Source organism: Carcharodon carcharias, chromosome 2 (assembly GCF_017639515.1).
Source record: "Carcharodon carcharias isolate sCarCar2 chromosome 2, sCarCar2.pri, whole genome shotgun sequence".
Classification (NCBI taxonomy): Eukaryota; Metazoa; Chordata; class Chondrichthyes; order Lamniformes; family Lamnidae; genus Carcharodon; species Carcharodon carcharias.
The window spans coordinates 34,206,348-34,226,771 of NC_054468.1; the positions used below are offsets into that span (position 1 = coordinate 34,206,348).

Consider the following 20,424-nt stretch of genomic DNA (forward strand, 5'->3'; position numbering starts at 1 on the left):
TGTCATTAAAACACATTTGTACAATAACTGTGCCTCCTAAACTATTTAAATTTCTTCCTATCCACCACTTCTTCACGCCCTTTCACTCTGCTGAAGCACCAATTGATGTTAAAGCACTGTTCCACGAGCAGCAGGACATGTTTCTACCTTGCTAAGTTCCCATTCTTTATGTATGAACCTAATCTGTACTATTGAAAGGCATTTCAACTGTAGGGGGCATCATTGTAAAAGTTCATTTTGTCCCCAACCAATGTCCCCATGCATACTTCCAACAAAGAGTCAATGGATCAGCAGAGAATACCACCAGATTTTCATTCATTCATCCAAGTGGAGTGGATTGTTGTATGCCTGCTGTCAACCCAATTGAGATTGATCATTCAGTGTCATATAGGTGTAACCTGGAATTTTTTGTAACAATCAGTTCCAAATTTTATTTACAAGTTGACCCAACTCAACTGAACATTTTCCTGAATTTTAGTCCTTGACTTGAGAGGAATAAATGTTTACTCAACTTTAAAATCTACCATGACCCTGGTTAGCAAATATACCATTCAGTTGAACTAATTGTGGCACTCTGATAAGTGCTGATGTACGAGCCTGTGAGAAGGGATAAACATTTCTCCTCCAATGGATGTAGAATTCTTGGAGACTGCTTAAATAATCTTTTACAAAGAAAAACAGAATATCAGAACAGTCATTACAGGTTGATAGATGCTGAGTCATTATGGCCAAATTCCAAACCAGCAAGAGCTGCTGTTGATAAGCAATTAATGTATTATGCTTAATCCTGCTCCCACCCATTCATCTATCCAATAAGTGTTGTTAGAATCTCAAAATGGATGATTTTCTATTAAACTGTGGAATTGAATATGTTTCACCTAAATGGAGTATTGACTCTCTCCTCCCAGCCCCGAAAAGGCTTCCTTTGGGTGCCATAAACATGTTTGGGTTGTAGTTTGCAACAATTGTCTTTAATGTTCCTTCTTGATTTTCTGCTCTTCTTAAATCTAAATAATCTAATAATAATGTAATTCTTTTAAATAAATTAACTGAATATTTTGTTATGCTTTAGAAAATGCCTGGAGGTGACACAAATGTGTAAAAGTCAGTTTCTAAAGCTGTAATCTGCTTATTGAGTCCACTAAATTCAATTATGTGAGAAATTAATTCTGATGGTCCTGCATTAGTCTTTTAACTCTGAGAATTCTGTTAAGATTTTGAATTACAGTTTTATTCTATTGTGTATTTGGTTCATAGAATGCAATACTAAGGAACACTTGTTTTTATTTAATAAAAAAGTATCCTCTAGTTGCTATTGTGAATAAAATGTTATCTCAATAAGAAGTGAAAGAAATCCAAACTATGTACATTAGACTTTATTCTTTTTTCTATTTTTAAATTGAACTTTCTGCTGAACCCAACAAGATGGCTGCTACAAGTCAAGTGATGACATGATTCGCTTGATTTGTTCTGGAAGTTACCAACAGGAGCCACAAGAACAAAAGAATCCTCCACTCATCACTGTGGAATCTCACAACTAATTGTAAGGGCATTATAACCACAAAACTAGGGGATTCACAGATCAAAACTCATTATCCCTGCAGTTGTTAACTGACCCACTCATCTCACACCTGCGACTGTCCAGGTCCATTTCAAAGGGCATCATTGAGGAAATAATGGATGTCATTTCCATCTTGATAAACTTTACCTCTCTAGAGGAGTTAGAAGGTCAGCCCAGACAATAGCAAGCTGGTCCTGGATTTGGATGAGGATTTGGATTTAGATAAAGATCTGGACGTGGGTCCGGATTTGGACAAGGATCTGGGACCCGGATCCGGATCCAGATTTGGATGAAAGATCTGGACATGGGGGTCCGGATTTGGATGAGGATCTGGGACCCGGATTTGCTGCCTTTCTCTGCCTCCAGCCCACGTGTTTCCGGTCGCGGTGCCGGAAGTGAGGTGTGGAACCCCGGTGCCCGCTGCTGTGAGCAGTTGAAGGACAGTCAGTCACTCACTTGCTGGGAAAGGCCGGGGTGGCTGCACCAAGGTAAGGGGGCGGCAGAGCGGGCATGGAGGGAACAGGGAACTGCCCATTCGCTGGGTCCCGGGGTGGGAGCGCAGTCCTGGCTTACCGGCTGGACGCTGTGGGGCGGCTCCTGTTAGGCCCTGGCCAACCTGCACTAACGACATGAAGTCCTGTTTCTAACCGCATGGACAGCAGGAGAAGGTCAGCGTGTGTGAGGGTCACACTGGAGCCCCTCTCACTCAGTTACCGAGAGTTAACATCAAACAGCTGCTCAAAATTCTGATGCCTAAAATCTCCATGTCTTGACCCAGCTAAGTCAAAGTGAAGAAATTATCTTTCCGTTTTATTTTTTTTTCTCTCTCTCTTTTTCTCTCTCTCTGAGATAACCTTTAATTTTTAGCTTATGTTGCGTTGCACGGTGCAGGGTAAAGACGGGACATGGAAAGGAGACTGCACCATATCAGCTCCTCGGTCAAACGAGTTCGGAAATCGTGAGATGGATCTAAGTGGTAATAACTGGAGCATACGTTCTCTTTCCAATGCAAAGCTTTCTCCACTGTTAAAACTCATGAGAATTGGTTCGAAATTGCATATATTTCAAATTCATATCATTTGATTGAGGTCTGAAGAAGTCAGACTCGAAACGTTAACTCTCTCTTTCCACAAATGCTGCCAGATCGGCTGAGTTTTTCCAGCATTTTCTGTTTTTAATCTATTTGCGTTATGATTGAAGGAAAGCGCGCACTACATTGAATAGTAGATAAATAGTTAAAATAAATAGTTCCCATGACCAATTTTACTGTTCTCCCCACCGCACCCATCCCCGCCAACCATTTTATTGAAGCAACTTTTGGGATACTTCATTTTTCCTATGTTGTTTGAATCTTATAATCGATTTTCTCCACATTGGAATGTTCAGTACAGTTGATTCTCTATGCGGCTTCATTGGAACAAGAATATAAAAGAAGAATGCTCTGGTCATAAAGAGTAACTACATGATGGTCCTCAGGCATGCAATAGCCATATATTTTTTGAGGTGTTAAGAAATCAAGTAGCTAATTTGCACATAGTTAGGTTCCTCAAACAGCAGTGTAATAAATAACTAGATAACCTGTTTTGCAAAGTGGTTGAAGAAAATGTTGTGGCCAGGACGTGTCCTTTACCCTTCAAATAAGCTCTTTTACATGTATGCGAGAAAGCAGTTGAGGCCCTGACTTAACATCGCTGAAAGACTGTGTCTTGTTGTACCAACGGAGGTTTAAATTTTAATGTTTTAATACCAATACTATCATACACACACTGCTTTAAAATATAGAATTTAAAATAATGCTTTATTTGTCTAGTGTCTCCTCATAGCTAAATCTGTTAATTCTGCTAGAATTGTAGTAGTGAATTTCTTCTGCGTCCTCTCTATGGCATTGAATCCTTTCCAAATTAAGGTGCCCAGTGCTGAGCATTGTATTGTAGCTGCAGCTTAATCACAGTGTGTAGATTTATCACTGCCTCTTTGCTTTAGTACTGTTTGTTTATGCAGCCAATGATTTTGTACATTTTTGAACAGCTTTATCAACTTCTGCTTTAAGGTTTGCTTATCTGAACCCCTAAGTTCTTCGCTCCTCTAATCTTTTAAAGTTCCACTATTTAATATGTGTTGTATCCTTGTACCTCCTCCCAAAATATGTCACCTTGTGTTTATGAATGCCATCTATATACCAAATCAACTAAAATGAGAGAACTTAAGCAATCTCATCAGTTAACCACAGCCCCTATTTTGGTATTTGTAAATTGATGCTGAATCTATATTGTATTGATAGTGAACTTGAGTCAGGATCTTGTACATAAATAGATATCTATAAATATTGATTTCTTCTGGCATTGCACATTAGGAGTCAAAATCAAGCATAATTTTCAGGTGAGTAGGGGTTAAAAAGTAGGGAATAATCCCATTTTATTCATATGAGTTCATACATTCTGTTGATTTCATATTCCCATTACAAATCCAAACGGCCACATTTATAATGGAAAAAACCTCTGCAAAATTGCCACCCTTCCACTCTTGCCATAGGCAGTACCTCCGCTGTCAGGAAAGTATAAGTACAGCATAGGAAGTTTACATAGGCAGTTTCCATTGCAATTATGGAATTTTTTTTAATGGGATGTGAGCTGGTTAAGGCCAACGTTTGTTGCCCATCCCTAATCTTCCTTGATAATATGGCAAGCTGCTTTTCCTGAACCGCAGCAATCCATGTTATGTAGGTATACCTGCAGTGGTGTTACAGAAGGAGTTGCAGGATTTTGACCCAGCAACAGTGGCGGAATGGTGATAATGGTTCCAAGTCAGGATGGAGTGTGGCCTGGAGGGAAACTTGCAAGCCATAGTGTCCCGATGCATCTGCTTCCTTTGACCTTCTGGAGTTTGCAGGTTTGGAAGGTGCTATTGAAAGAGGCTTTACAAGTTGCTGCAGTGCATCTTGTACATCTTGTACTGCTGTCATTGTATGTCGATTTTGGGGGGAGTGAATATTTAAGTTAGTGTAAGGGGAACTGATCAAGTGGGTTGCTTTGTCCTGGATGGTGTTGAGCTTGTATGACTGGAGCTGCGCTCATCCAGGCAAGTGAAAAGTATTCCATCACGCTTCTAGCTTGTGCCTTGTGATGACTTTACGGAGTAGCAAGGTGTTACTCGCTGCAGAATTCCTACCCTCTGACCTGTTCATGTAGCCGCAGTATTTTTTAGATGGCTGGTCCAATTCTTTTGTTGTCAGTGGTAACCCCCAGGACGTTAGTGGGGGATTCAGGGATGAAAATGCCATTGAATGTCAAGAGGAGTTAGTTAGATTCTCTTGTTGGAGATGGTCATTGCTGGCACTTGTGTGGCACAAATATTTTTTCTTTAATGGGATGTGGACATTGCTGGCAAGGCTGATCACTAATTGCCCTTGAACTGAATGGGTTTTTATGACCATTGAGGAGGGTTTCATGATCATTATTACTGAAATGAGGCTTTTAATTCTAGATTTTATTTGAACACATGTCCCTAGAGCAATAGCCTGGAGGTCTGGATTACTAGTACAGTGACATTAACTCTACACCACCATCTCCCCATAATGTTAAATAGGAATTTAGAAAAGGTGACAGCATTCACAAATGTATACGACTTTTAAAATCTTAGTTAAATAGTGAGCAGTTGCCTCCGTATTGATCCATGGGAAAATCAATGCTTACCATCGCTCCAGTGTGCAAAACCTCATTAACCACTATTTTCACTATTTTCTTTAGATGAACTTTTTAACCATGCTGACAATATTGCCATTATCACCCAGTGCCTCAATTTTAAATCTTAAGCGGCACCGTTTCAACTGTCTTTGGACGTTGGAAATGTATATACTCATTTTTGTTGCATTTTAAAATAAAAAATATCACATCCAAGACACAACGAGGCTACATTCATGATTGGTTGAAGACTCAGGTTTTATTTCATTTTTTTTCCCTAATCGAATTGTTCCTCACCCACTATAATTAAAGATTTCAGATATGGTGTGTTGTGGGGATGGGATGGGGCGGGGGAGGGGTGGATCCCTTAATAGGACTCCAGAAAATATCCAATGTGGGGGTTTTGCATTTAAGTGAGTGTATCATTAATTCGATGTCATTTGAAGTGCTTCCCGGGTCACAGTTCCGGTCTCACCCCCATGCTCCCTAGAAGGAAGCGCGAGTTATTGTCTTAATTTGTGTATTTAACTTGGTAAGTGGCATGTGCTGTTATGGTCAATGCAAAGGTGTTATTAATAGATTTTATGCATTGTTTCGACTTGTATGGAATCATTGAGATGCAGAATTTTATTTCTAGCTGAACGTTCGTTCATTCGGCGTTTACGGAAACGTGGCTTTACCTCTTTTTCGATCTGTAGATTTTAAAAGCGAAGCTTGTTTGAAACTTCTCTATCATCTGTAAATTCGATTGTGGTAAAGACCTTGGACGATAGTCTCAATTATGTGAATGCATCTTAACGGGGCATCCTTTCGGAGCCTGTTTTTTTCCTTCAGATCAGCTTGAGAAGATCGGGGTTACAGTGCACAAAATGCGTACTGTAGGCACTCAAGTTTAACATCTTTGACAACCACAAATATCGTTATAAGTAACTTATTATCATTTCAGTTGGGTTTTGTGACGGAAGCATGAGAAATATCTCAATTCATTTCTGAATAGGGATATGAAATTTGTTACCCATTCATCAATGGGTTGTCAAATGCTTCGATGTTTGAGTGCTCCATTTATCAGTCCCAATAAGAAAACTTCTGTTTTGAGGTATGGAGCGCATTGTCAGTACCAACTGGGCAGATGCATTCTCCGAGAAATGGGGTTGGTACATTTTCTCAAAATGGCGATAATTCAGTGTGTTTTAGTCTTGATCTTTAGGTTTGGGACCCTATCTATGAGTGTTCCTATATATGTACACTCCAGTCAGAAAATGTCTTGATGTTGTACCTACTTGTATTTGGTGCTTCCAACTTAAGGTTTCCAGCTCAGCGACTCAAAACTCAGCCCTAAACATATTGGTGCATGAATTAAATTTTATATGTTCCTGTATTAGCTTGGTTCAGTTGGAAGCACTCATCATTCCTGTGTTAATGTTGTATTCAAGTCATGCACCCCAACTGCAAGTTCCAGTGAAGCCCAATGCAAACTGGAGGAACAGCACCCTATCTTCCGATTAGGCACTTAACAGCCTTCTGGACTTAACATTGAGTTTGATAACTTCAGACCATGAACTCTTTCCTCTATCCTCACCCCTTTTTATTTCCCCTTTTTCTACATTCATTTTTATTTTTTTATCCACTTATTTTAATTCATTTATCCCTGGTTTTATCCCCTTCTTTCCCATTTTCTATCTTCCCCCTGCCCCCAGGAAGTGAGATGTTGATGGTGTGCCCTCTAGAGGTTATCTGGGATCTGAGTGAGCATGGTCTGAACAAGGAAGTATAATTTTGAATGTTGAATTCAATGTCAAATTAAGTAGCGCAAGAGAGAGAGATTGGGTTAAGAGAGAAGAAAGTTGCAAAATAATTTGCATTTAACACTTGTCATTAAAGGGGTATTTAGATTTGAAATGGCTTCACTTAACTTTCTGTGGCAAGTTTGCTTGTATCTGCAGTGCAAGTATAGGAACTTCATATTGCTTAATGCATTTGAATGGGAGGGCAGACAGCAAGATCCATTTTTACAAAGTAGTAACAGAATGGCACATCTCTGACCATGACTTCACTTTTTCTCTAAATACTCATCTGCTCTCACCTGTAGTTGCTGTGGCGGTAGCACTTGGCTAACAGCGAGTACTATTAGCTTTGTTCCAATGGCCCAGAACTTGTTTTCAAAGTATTTGAAGCATTTGGGTTATTTCTGTGAGGTATAAGACTCTATAAATGTAAGTCTTTTGCTCTTGTGTTGTTCAAGCTCTTTAGCCCTCAGTGTTTTCCTAATGCTTGCTACCCTGCTGTTTGCCACTTAAATGTGATTGATGGGGGTTACAATATTTTAATAAACTACTTTATTATATTTTGACATGGAAGCAGATGGTTTGTGGCCCTGCATTTATCAAATCTTTGTTTCCCATGTAACTTTAATCCTTTGTCATGCTATGTCTATTGTCCTTAACATTCACCTGCTCAATAATAAAACACAAAAAAGTCTTTCCCATGTATTCTCTGGCTGGGGTCAATCTCCTGAGCAACTTTATTTCAGAATGTCAATGAATTAAAGCTCAATCAGTCCATTAGAAGACACTTAGTGCTACAGCCCACGGGAGTTGCATTTAAGTTGTGCCATCTGGTGTAGCTGTCTTGTTCTAAAAGTCTAGACACAATATGACTTTGCTTATTTTAGACCCTCCGTTTATTAGCATTTTATGGTAATAAAATGACAGGCATAAAGCTGAAATTCAGTTAAGAGCAACATGAAGACCAGTGCAAATCATGAGTCCTGTTGTGTAAACTTTGACTTCCACCTGTTCAAAATGCTTGGCTTTTCAGCCAGCTACTCAACTAAATTTTGGGTGCTATTTCATTCTTCATAATGTGATCCTTCTATTGTAGATGACAACTTGAATGGCAGGCCATTTTATGACACTGTATACTTGGTGCTTCTCCTGCTCCAATATGTTCCTTGCTGTGTATTTAGTATATATAGTTCCCAGGTGTTCAAAAATGCAAACGGGATCCTGGTTGCAAACTTTGTGCGTGTAGAATTTTACTGCACGGAAGGAAGCCATTCACCCTGTCGTTTATGACAGCTTTCAGAGTTTATCCAGCTAGTACAGTTTTTTGCTCCCTTTTCCTTTTTTAAAAATGTTCTTTATCACGTGCATCCATTTGCCCTTTAAACACTATTATGGATTCTTTCACCACTGTCTGGTAGGGAATTTTGTGCCTAGTAGTAACAGTCCATATCCACATCCTCCAAACCTCCTTAGTTCTTTCTGTTGTAATCTTAAATTCATTACCTTTATTCGTCAATGGTAGTAGATCTTTCTGCTTTTGCTCAAGATTATGGCTCCAATATAATTTTATAGGTAAATTATTGAAAAATCGGTGTGGCAAATAGTACATCTTATTTGAAAATGGATGAGTAGCTTTGTTAACGCAGAATCATTGGTTTCATTTTACTTGGCTGGATGTCAAGGACAGTTTGGAATGCTAAGAAAGTACAGTATTGCCTTCAGGAGCACAGTTATTTGATGGCCAAGTCAGAGTTTTGATAATGGATCACTGGGGACTAAACCATTCCAAGTTCTGCATACCATCCAGCAACAAAGATTCACAACTTTGATTTTAGTGTTGGCTAACTCATATCTCTTGTTCTGTTTTCTAACCTTATCCATGGTTTCTGATATCTGTCTTGAATGTTGCCTTAATAATCATGCCTGGCAATAAAAGGCTTTTCTGTGCAAGTTGAAGGTCGAGTAAACTAAATCTTACCAAAGACAGTGGCACTAATGGGATGGTATGAAAGTTTATCAGCTCATTTCCTTATTTAATTTTTAACTCTTTTTCCTCAAGTTAGTGTGTCTTGGAATGACATTACTTTAGTTGCATTGTTTGTTTGAACCATTCACTTTAAAGCTTTTATACATGCATTTTATACATTGTGTAGAACAAAAGCATGATGGGAATAAACAGGATCATTTGATATGGTAAATACTGAGCTATTTGACTGCTGTGGCATTCATAGTCAACAATATAATAGATACAGCATGAAAGTTCACTCTAAATAGACAGCCACTTGCACTATAATTACATTACTGCGCAAGAGTAATTACTGATGGTATGGCAGATTTATTGACAAAAATTAAACAAAAAAGTATCATAGGCAACCTATCTATGGCATATGAAGTAGTGGATTGTAGGCACAAGTCCCAGACAGTAGTTTGTGCCTGAGGGCATCAAATGTAGCTCTGGACACCATACTGTGGGCAGGCAGAGCTGTCTGATCCAAAATAATCTGTTCATTTGACAACTGATTCAGAAACTCCTCCAGTTATTAATCATCCTGTTGGATACGTAAATGAGAACTGCGATTGCTAAGTATTTTCTTGGAGAGGAATCATGGGTAGCATCCATGCCTATGAGCTCCAGGTTCAAGTCCCGCTCCAGGCATTGTTGGTCATGAAAGGTATATTCATAACACGGCCGAATAGGTTGATTATCAACCTGCAAACCCTTTCAGCACCCCATAGGCACTAAGAATGGGAGAGACTCCTGGTCAGCTGTGCCTGATTGTGGAATGGTGGCCCTCAAGCTGTACCCTCTGGCTTCAGGTTAGTGACCTGTTCCAGGGAAAAACAAGATATGGAAAACAGGTTGTGTCTGCCTCATCACCTCTGGACATGGGACATTTTTTGAGTCTAATCTTACTGAGCCAGCCTTGCCCTGCAGAGACACCTAGTACCTAGAAAATTCACTGGGATTGAGCGCCTGTAGTGATGCTTGAGAGTTTTTTTTCTTGCCTTTATCTTTCTCCCTGCCCTCACATGTGGCATGGAATAAAACTTAGAAAACTCCTAAAGATATTGCTGGTATTGCAGTATATTTGGATTATCGGAGATTTTCTTAAATTTCAAAACTGGATACCAACTGAAACCCTTTTTGACCTTTTCAGCTCAGTTTTAGCTGAGGTTTGGGTATTTTGATTTAAATTAAATACTGTGGGGGGTCAGCGTGGTATTGGAAAAGAAGTTATTCAGGTCAAATAATAGGTGGAGAACATTGAACTTCATTGTAGAATATAGAATAATAGATAGTAGAATGTTGTTACTGACACTTGCTGCTGATCTAGTAATTTATTTTCCTCTTTTCAGCAATCTAAATTTCACCACATAATCCCACAATGGATCGTGCTAGAATGACCATTTCTAGTTTGGTAAGAAGATACTCTTTTTAATGTCCTGTTTTATTGCATCATACAGTTGGGATTATATTTTACTGGCATGGGAGTAGTGCAGTTTGATGCAGACAATCACTAATGCGTATTGATTTTTTTGAAAGGCAAGTATTATTCAATATTGGGATTTTGCTCTTGCAAATTGGACTATATCACAAACTTCTGTGTGTCATATGTAACTTGATTTAAGCTCATTAAAATGGTGAGGGTGGAGCGCTGGTCTGCAACAATTTGTATTAAGGGCACCAAATAGATATAATAAAACATCCCAAGGCACTTCATAAGAGCATTATAAAATAAAATAGGAGATATTAAGTCAAATGATCAAAGGCTTGGTTAGAGATAGATTTTAAGGAGTGTCTTAAAAATGGAAAGCAAGACAGAGGTGTAGGGAGGGAATTCAAGCTTGGGACCTAGGCAACTGAAGGAGCAGCCACCAGTGGTGGAGCACTTAAAATTGGGGATGTTCAAGAGGTCAGAATTGGATGAATGCTGATATGAGGGTTGTGGGGCTAGAGGAGATTACAGAGGGAGGGAGGAATTTAAAATCAAGCACAGGGGCAATAGGTGAACTGAACTTAGTGCAAGTTAAGATACAGGCAGCTGTGTTTGAGATGACGTCAAGTTTATAGGGGGTAGAATATGGGAACTGTTTTCATATCTTTGTGAGTGTGGGGGAGGGTGGAAACCTAATTGGAGGGATTCAGAGATGGGCTTCGATTTGGGAGATAAAAACACGTTCAGGGACTTAAGGGGAAGGGGAGATTTGGAGACGGGACAGTCGTTTGCAAGGACAGTGGGGACAACTACTTTTTTTTCGAGGAGAGGGCTGATGACAGCAAATTTAAAGGAGAGGAACAGTTCCTGAAGAGAGCATAGTTAACAATATCAGCTAATATGGGGACCAGAAGGAGAAGTTGGGCGGTCAGTTTATTGCAAATAAGACAGGGAACAGGAGGTGGGTCTTGTGGATAAGATAAGCTCAGAGATGCAATGAGGAGGGAGAGAAACTAGACACATAGGTGAGTTTGGGACTAAGGTAGGGGGGAGCATTAAAGGATTTGACTGGATGGGCCCGTGGAAAGGACATACATGATTGAAGCAGCTGATAGATGGTCTTGACCTTAGTGACGAAGTCCATAAGCTCTTCACACATTGTTGAAGGTGAGGGTCTAGGGAAGAGGGGGTTAAGAAGATGTTTTGCAGTAGAGAAAAGAAACTGGGGCTATCGTTGCATCCCAGGATGTTTCTGGAATAATATGCAGTTTTAGCAGATGAAAGCAAAACTCAGTATTCTCTGATGGTGGTTGACTTGTCGACAATACGCTATATTAATACAATACATATTAGGGGGAAACGGCCAGGATGAGAGAGACTAAGGGTTCCATTGGGGACTTGGGCATCAAAGGTAGAGGTAAGTGTGTGGTGGAGCAAATCAGTAGCTGCAGATATATGGCGAATGGAGGGGCAAAGGCTAGACAGTTGGGATTTCTATGTGCAATTATAAGTGAATTGGGGGATAGTGTTTTCCTGGGGTGGTTACAAGAGCAGGTAAGGTTGGAGCATGGTAGGGGGTGTAGGTGGAGAGTGATACAAGGAAGTGAGTTGATCTTTTCTGTGATTGATACAATGGGGCTAGCAAGAAATGAGATGACAAGGTCAAGTGGGTTGACTATGAAAATGGGTTTGGGAGGTTTACATGAAGGGACAGGTAAAGAGGGTGGCGAATGCAGAGGATAAAGAGCATGATGAGTTGAGATGGAGATTGAAATCCTGATGAAAAGTCATTCAGTGTAGAGGCTGAAGGAGGAAAGCAGTGAAGATATCTCAGTGAGAAGGCTTTCATTGTACTTAGGAGGGTGGTAGAGAATGTTTTTGAACAAGAGGTGAGAGGGGTGGAACAAGGTGAAATGCTCAGGAGGAGAAACATCAATGGTTTAGGGGGTCAGGACAGGTGTAATCTGTTGATAAGTACCATACTGCCACCACAATGGTCTTTGTAGGGCAAATGGTGTAAGATATAACTAAGTGATGAGGCCTCAAGTGTAAAGGTGTCATCACCCTAGAGCCTGGTTTCCTGGAAGCTATGTCAATGCAATCATCGTCAAAAAGTTCATAAAAGCAAAAAACTGCGGATGCTGGAAATCCAAAACAAAAATACCTGGAAAAACTCAGGAAGTCTGGCAGCATCTGCGGAGAGGAGCACAGTTAATGTTTCGAGTCCGAATGACCCTTCAACAGAACTAAGTAAAAATAGAAGAGGGGTGAAATATAAGCTGGTTTAAGGGGGGGTGGGACAAGGAGAGCTGGATAGAGGGCCAGTGATAGGTGGAGATAACCAAAAGATGTCATAGACAAAAGGACAAAGGTGTTGAAAGTGGTGATATTATCAATGGAATGTGCTAATTAAGGGTAGAAAGCAGGACAAGCAAGGTACAGATAGCTCTAGTGGGGGTGGGGTGGAGTGAAGGAATCAAAGGCTAAAAGGTAGAGATAAACAATGGATGGATATACATTTAAAAATAATGGAGGTAGGAAAAGAAAAAATCTATATAGACTATTGGAAAAAAGGGGGGGAAATCGGAAAGGGAATGGAGGAGAGAGTTCATGATCTAAAATTGTTGAACTTAATATGCAGTCAGGAAGGAGCTTCTTCCTGACTGAATATTGAGTTCAACAATTTTAGATCATGAACTCTATCCTCCATCCCCACCCCCTTTCCGATTTACCCGCCCTTTTTTTCCAATAGTTTATATAGATTTTTCTTTTCCCACCTACTTCCATTATTTTAAATGTATTTCCATCCATTGTTTTATCTCTACCCTTTAGCCTTTTTTGATTCCTTCACCCCACCCACCCCCACAAGGGCTATCTGTACCTTGCTTGTCCTGCTTTCTACCCTTAATTAGCACATTCCTGAGATAATATCACCACCTTCAACACTTCTTTGTCCTTTTGTCTATGACATCTTTTGGTTATCTCCACCTATCACTGGCCCTCTATCCAGCTCTACTTGTCCCACCCCCCTTAAACCAGCTTATATTTTACCCCTCTTCTATTTTTACTTAGTTCTGTTGAAGGGTCATTCGGATTTGAAATGTTAACTGTGCTCCTTTCCGCAGATGCTGCCAGACTTGCTGAATTTTTCCAGGTATTTTTGTTTTTCATAAAATTCATGTTTGGCAAGGGTCGTGTTCACAAGTTAACTGAGATTCTGGTGAAGTTGGAGGATCTAATATTTGCACGTTGTTCTTGTTAACTGGGTTATTCTTTCCTTAGTTGACCAAGGTTTCTTAAACAAGTTTCTGCTGAGCTAACTACTTGCATGAAAGTTTTTTTAAACTCTCCATTACTGTTGAAAGATTTAGAAACTATTATCACATGTAACATTTCCTACTTTAGTTTGGAGTTGAGCCAAGATCATATACACGTTTCAGTCTAACACGCCGAACAGATGGGGATGGCAGCAGAGTCGAGATGAAATTAGCAGAGACTGAGAATGATGAGGAGATGGGAGATGCAATGGCAGATGGCATGGAGACTCAGATAGAGAAACCTCAGAATAACTATAAGCCCTTGTGCTATTTGATGGCTGCTGTGTTGCTTGTCCTAATAGGTAAGAATGATTTTCCCTGCCTGACTTTAGTAACATCAAACAATTTTCCTCCTTCCTCTGTCCATCAAAAAAAATTTGCTAGGGGAGGAGGAAACCATTGTGCTCTGGTAATATAATATTAGGTCAAATTTGACTTTTATATCTACGCTGAAGTTTTTGTAATGGGTGATTTTGTACCAGCAGCAATTGAATTGATGGCAAACCTTATATGCTTATGTTTTGAATTACACTAACCATTTTTTTCCTCTAGGCACTTAATGGCCAATTAAATTTCATTGAAGTGACTATGGCTAGCAAGCTTCTAAGATTTCAACTTTTGTATTGTTTTTCTGGGACTCTATTGTGTACTTCTAATTTTAAAAAATGCCACTGTGTAGTCTCTGCAATGACCTTGTGATGAAGTTTCAAGCCATAACTCTATGCCCGGAGCCTTTACACAATTCCTAATTTGACCTTGCTATGCAACCAATTTACAAAGTGAAATTTATTGTATGCATTAGTCTGCAGTCTTCACTTTTTATTTCCCCGGAAGTGGTATCGGTGAGCTTGACAGTTTTTGGAGCAATTCTCCTGGTCGTTGTGCCTTTTGAATCCCTTCCTATCTCTGAATTTAGAATCATAGAATTCATATCACAGTTCAGCCCTTCACATCTCTCTCAGAATTCACTTAGTGTATACCATTCGTTCTATTTTGGAATAAAATAACATCTCTTTCCCCTCTTGAGAGAGTGGTAGTGGGGATTCCATGATTATTTTTTGTACCTGTGACTAAGAGTCCCAGTTGGTGTGTTGAATTTTATTTTGGTGCCAGAATGGGTGGAAAACATTGGAAAAGGGAGAACGAGGGTCAAAGTGAATGAGGTCTTGCTGGGGAGTTTAAATAGTTAAGCAGCAGATTGACAAACAGCACCTGAAGCATGGCGTTTTTCAGAGTTGCTTCTTGTGCCACGCACTGGTCAAGCAAGGACATTTTAGGAAACTCAATGCATTGCTGTCGAGCTAGTTTAAGGTCGAAGGTTTCATGTTCTTGAAGAATTAGAGTGAATTCTGAAGGAGGGGAAGGCCTTGTTTAAAGGCCAGCCTTAGTGTGAACTGAAACTGTGTCCTTGCGGAGGGTAAATAGGAAAGTGGGAGGGTTGTTCTTTAACTGGGGAAAAGAATCTAGGCTTAATACTACTGAGGGCAGTGGGATTACGTATGTTGGAATATGAGCAGAAACTAATTGGAAGAAAGTGACAGTGGTAAATTCACTGTATAATAGGCAATGAGCATCAAAATTATTCAAAACGAAAAAGGAATAATGATTAACTTGTCAGAATGATTTGTGTGTGTGCGTAGTAATGAATACAAAGGCATTCAGCACAAAATTAGAATGTTAACCCATAGAGTTGTGATATAATTGCTAAATTGAGATGAACTTTGGCTTGGACAGGACTAGAGGACTTGCTTTTCTGATGATGGAGAATGCAATTTCTGGGAGCTCATTGTTCAGTCGCCAAGTGAGAAGAGTGATTAGAAGTTTTGTTTCTGTGGAAGATTGTAACGTACAATGCTTTGACACAATGTGGTTGAGAGGTTACATCCTTTAATCAAAAAAAAGGATAAATATTTGTAGCAGAGAGAGCAGGGTCCTGGGATTAGTTCTGGATTGCAAAAAGCTTAAAGCATAAATGTGATGTGTTGAACAGCCTTGTGTTGTAAATTTATGAAATAATTGACTAGTGAATTTTAAAATTTTTGTATAGGATTCAACATCTTAAACATCTGACTTTTATTCTTGTAATGTTAGTTAATTTATTCTATCTAATATGCATCTCAGAGTATTTATTGGTAAACTGCTTTGGGTGTTATATTGCTAAAGCATTAACTGCATATTTATCATTCCTTTGGCCTTCAGGGTTTCTAGTTGGTTACCTGGCATTTCGTGGTCAAACACCAAGGAAGTCCCTTTCTTTTCCTGTCCAAACTACAGGAACAAGTTGCACAGATGATAATGATAATGATAATGATGAAGATGACATTAACTCTGAAAGTGAGACAGAATTTTCATCACTCTATTTCTCTGATCTTAAGAAAATGCTACAGGATAGCCTGAGATCTTCAAATCTGGTATCTAAAATTCGGTAAGCAGACCATGATTGTACCCTATTTCTGTTACAGGAGAGTTAAACAAGTTGCTCAAGTCTGCCTGGCTAGAATGTCTGGCATTCTTCAATTTAAATATTGTGAACAAGTGGCTGCGTGATCACAACAAATGAGCAGTACTAAATTCAATAAATGAAAGTTTCAGATATGCAGATAAAAGATCATTGACTTGAAATGTTAACTGTGTCTCTTCATTGATGCTGCCTGACCTGCTGAGTATTTCCAGCATTTCCTATTATTTCAGATCTCTAGAATCTACAGTATTTTTGCTTTCATGTTTATTATCTATGACCAATTCTGATGACCAACCTCTCCTTTAACTTCAGGATATCTCTCCCTCATTTGTTGTCAATTCCTTTTGGTAATCTTCAGAATTGTGCATGGCTTCAGTTTTTCCTTTTCTTAGGCACAACCCCTTTTTCTCAAAACTGCTTGTCACCACCATCACCCACCCCCAACCTGCCTCAAGAGCACTCGCACTTGACTTGTTTGCCCTTACCAACCACTGCATCATTTCCAACTTTGGACTTGCCTTTCACATTAATGGTGCTACATAAATGCTATGTAATTTGCCTATAATGGCAACTGCTGCTCACCAAATCTGTCTCTTGTCTTGTCAGTGAAGTGTCTGAGATTAGCAATCGTGAAACTGGAAACAGTGGAGATCTGACTATCACTCAGATAATCCGTCAAGAGCTTTTGAAGAACTTGGGTCAGCACAATGTCTGGTTTGACACTCACTATGTAACGCTGCAAGTTAACAGGTTAGTGCTGTGGAAATTGCACTTTGAGAAATTGAGAGTTTATCGCATAAGCGGAAGATGATACATGATTATTATGAACTTGTACAAGATTCAAGATATTGTGATTTACTTTCACTAAATGGACAGTCACTTTCAACTGGATAGAATGCTTGGTTTACAACAATTTTAATTTCTGTTGGATTCAAATGTGAAGTTTTAGTACCATTTTGAACTTGAGTAGGAGTTTGTATTATTAAAAAAGCCGCCTTTTGCACCCTTGATTCTCATGGGAAAATTTCTCCTGGAAATGCAGATCTGTTTCAAATCATTTGCTGCTATAGTATATTAAACCTACACACTTTGAAGCACAATGGATTGTTGCTTGTCCCACAAAATAGGCTTGCAGTTAAGTTCTCAACAGGGATCAGCATTTGCTTTGAAAAGGTTAACCCTTTAACACCGATAAAATGTTGCATCCATTTACTAGTCTACATACTTATATTTGTGTGCACTTAAGCTTTGGAGTTTTGAGAGGGGGGGAAAATGCATTTGGGTTGCTTGTCAGTTGCAACTGAGGTTTATAAGCAACAGTTCATAGGAGGTGAAGTGTCAAGAGAACTGAGCTTTGATAGTGGAAATTGGCTTCAGTTTCCCCATTTCGTGTAAGATTTTATGCATACAGCTGGAACAGAAGTTCTGAAAGTGAAAAATGAACAGCAGCTGAAAGAGTAAGATGTTTTAGAGATGCTTCAGAAGAGGCAAATTGGCTAGACAGGTTATTTGTTCTTGTGCAAGGGCTGAAGAATGTGGAATTGACCCAATATAATGTTTTGGTTCCAAGTTGATTTTTGAAGAAGGTATGATTTCATTTGCCACCATCACTTGTTAAATAAGGTGTGCGATGTTGGTTTCCTGTCTGATTTGCTATTTGAGGCTCTTTTGCTCAATCTTTATAACTGAAGCCTGGGAGGACTAGACTCTAGATATGCGTTCACTTAATTCCATTCATTAAGTTTTTGAGATGTATTGTTTGCAGACTAATGGACGAAAATGTTAACTCCACCTACCTTCAGTGGCAGAGGCAATAAAACAGCATATGATTCTGTATTTAATCATTAAAGGTTGCGTATTATAGATCAACATAAATATGAAACATTTTGAAAAAATTTTATATGTACTTTATGTAGGTTTCAGCCAAGCTGTCCATTATTCTCTGGTGACAGAAGAATTGGTGAATCCCCACTTCCGCCCCACACATAGTAATCAGCCCTGCTTCCGTCCACCCCACCATCACACACACACTCGTTGCCTGTGCTTGCAAAGCAGTCGCCAGCTCAGGGTAAGGAGCCTGTACTATAGGAGCAGGAACACAGTAAAGTTTAAAGTTGCCATTCACCTTCCTGGCTCAGCCGCATGCCCTGAATTTTTCCTGTGCTTAGTCAGTGACTGAGTTATACTTGCCTACCTCCACCTGTGCTAAGTCAGTGCACAAACATCACTGGCCTGCATGGCACCCGCCTCTAGAAGTTGCTTTCCTAGATTGAAAGGACACTTTGGGCTCACGATCTACCCCTTGCTGTTTGACAGCATCAATTCAATGGGTCCAGGCCTGATCGGCCAGAGCCTGCTCTACACAGTCGCCATTGCTGCCTCAGGAGGGGAAGCTTGCAACCCCAAATGCTGATTCTGTGACCCTGAACCTCTGGGTTCACTATAGCATCAAGTGGCCTATATATAGCATAGCACAGCACATTTATTCTTAATGAAAAAAAAATGTCTTTTTGAAGCTCAAGTAATCAATTGATTTGCTCATTGGTGGGTAAAGCTACCAATGGCATTTTTTCCCTACCTACCTTGCTATATAGCTTTGTGTATAGCTCTTGGTGCATCTTTAGGTTACATATCAAGTTTAATTTCTGCTTAACTGTTCAGTTATTTGTTGCATCTTCATGTTCACCAGCCTCCTGCAGGTCTTTTTCTCAGACTGTGGGTTTTGCTTTCCTCAACACTTCTTCCACTTCTGTGTTGGGTTATCAGTTTTATCCCCTTTTTGGTTAACTTTTTACTATTGTGTGCGCACTGGCTGCTGCCCACTTGCACTGCATGTATTGAAAGATGAAGTGAGTCTTGCTGTTTCCATGACTATGGCGATGAGAGTTCCAATCCTTTGAAAGACAATTGGTGCAAAGCATTTTCCTTAAATGTGTTATGTAAGTTTTTTTTTTTAATTTTAAAAGGCACATGGTTTCTAATTTATTGATTGTTTAATGCATAGTAATGAGCAGCTTTTTGAAATGGGGTTTACTGGTTTTAAAATTATACATTTAGAACACCGGTCAAACAGTTTACTAAATCCTGCAATTTTGAGACGGTGTTCCTCATTCCTAGTTGGCCAATTTTTAGTCTCTGCATTCTTTTATTAATCTCAGTAAGGTCCGAGCATTGCTGAGGTAGATTTAAGCAACATACAGATTTTCATAAGCTGGAAGACTTTAGTTATACGTTTGCTAATTATTTTGTGCTGTAACAAATGATGATGCCCTGAACTTGGCAATTAACTTCAGGGAGGGCCCTTGTTATTTGTTGACTGACCTGTTCAGATTGTTTTGAACTTAATTTTAATTTGGGCGCATAAAAGTTGTCTGGAGTTTAATTTCTACAAATTAAACCAATTTCTTTCACTGCTCTGGCTTGTCTCCTTCTAGATCCTTGTCCATCTTTTGTGGAAGTCTATTTTTGAATCCTTCCAATCAGGTTTTTGCCCCTGCCACAGTACAGGAATACCTCTTATTAAAGTCATAATTGACAACCTATATGATTGTGACAAAAGTAAACTATTCCTCTTCTGCCTGTCTGCAATCTTTGACTGACTGATTCTTGGGATGTCGTATGAGGAGAGATTGAGTAGACTGTATTTGCTGGAGTTTATAAGAATACGAGAGGATCTCATTGAAATGTATAAAATTCTGATAGGGCTGGACAGATTAGATGCAGGGATGATGTTTCCTCTAGCTGGGAGGTCTAGAACAAGGGGCCACAGTCTCAGAATACGGGGTCGGCCATTTAGGACAGATGAGGAGAAACCTCTCCACTCAGAGGGTGGTGAACCTGTGAGATTGTCTACCACAGAAGGTTGTTGAGGTCAAGTCACTGAATATATTTAAGAAGGAAATAGGTTTCTAGACTCTTAAAGGCGTTATGGGGAAGATTGGGAGTATGGCGTTGAGATAGAGGTTCTGCCATCATATTAAATGGCAAAGCAGGCTTGAAGGGCTGAATGACCTACTCCTGCTTTCTATGTATTTATGACATTGTTGACTTCTCCATTCTACAGCATTTCCACTGTTTTCAAACTGGATGAGACTGCACGTGCCTGATTCCATTTTTTATCTATCCAGCTGTAGCCAGAGAATCACTTGCCAATGGCTTCTCTTCCCTATACAATTATCTTTCGC

The 20,424-nt window shown here is 39.6% G+C and overlaps 1 protein-coding gene across 3 annotated transcripts in view; it reads left to right on the forward strand.

The window, feature by feature from the left end:
- The first annotated feature begins 1,941 nt into the window (after positions 1–1,941).
- Positions 1,942–20,424, forward strand: part of LOC121269667 (transferrin receptor protein 1-like) — a 61,028-nt gene continuing 42,545 nt past the window's right edge. The window contains exons 1-5 of one of the 3 annotated variants that reach the window (XM_041174464.1): positions 1,942–2,049; positions 10,383–10,444; positions 13,868–14,081; positions 15,979–16,204; positions 16,847–16,990. In XM_041174464.1, the coding sequence (XP_041030398.1) occupies positions 10,412–10,444; positions 13,868–14,081; positions 15,979–16,204; positions 16,847–16,990 (617 nt within the window). In that variant the 5' untranslated portion in view covers positions 1,942–2,049; positions 10,383–10,411. Of the gene's footprint in view, positions 2,050–2,330; positions 2,350–5,654; positions 5,774–10,382; positions 10,445–13,867; positions 14,082–15,978; positions 16,205–16,846; positions 16,991–20,424 lie in introns of those variants that run through there. The other 2 variants (XM_041174479.1, XM_041174473.1) reach the window with 2 other exon arrangements.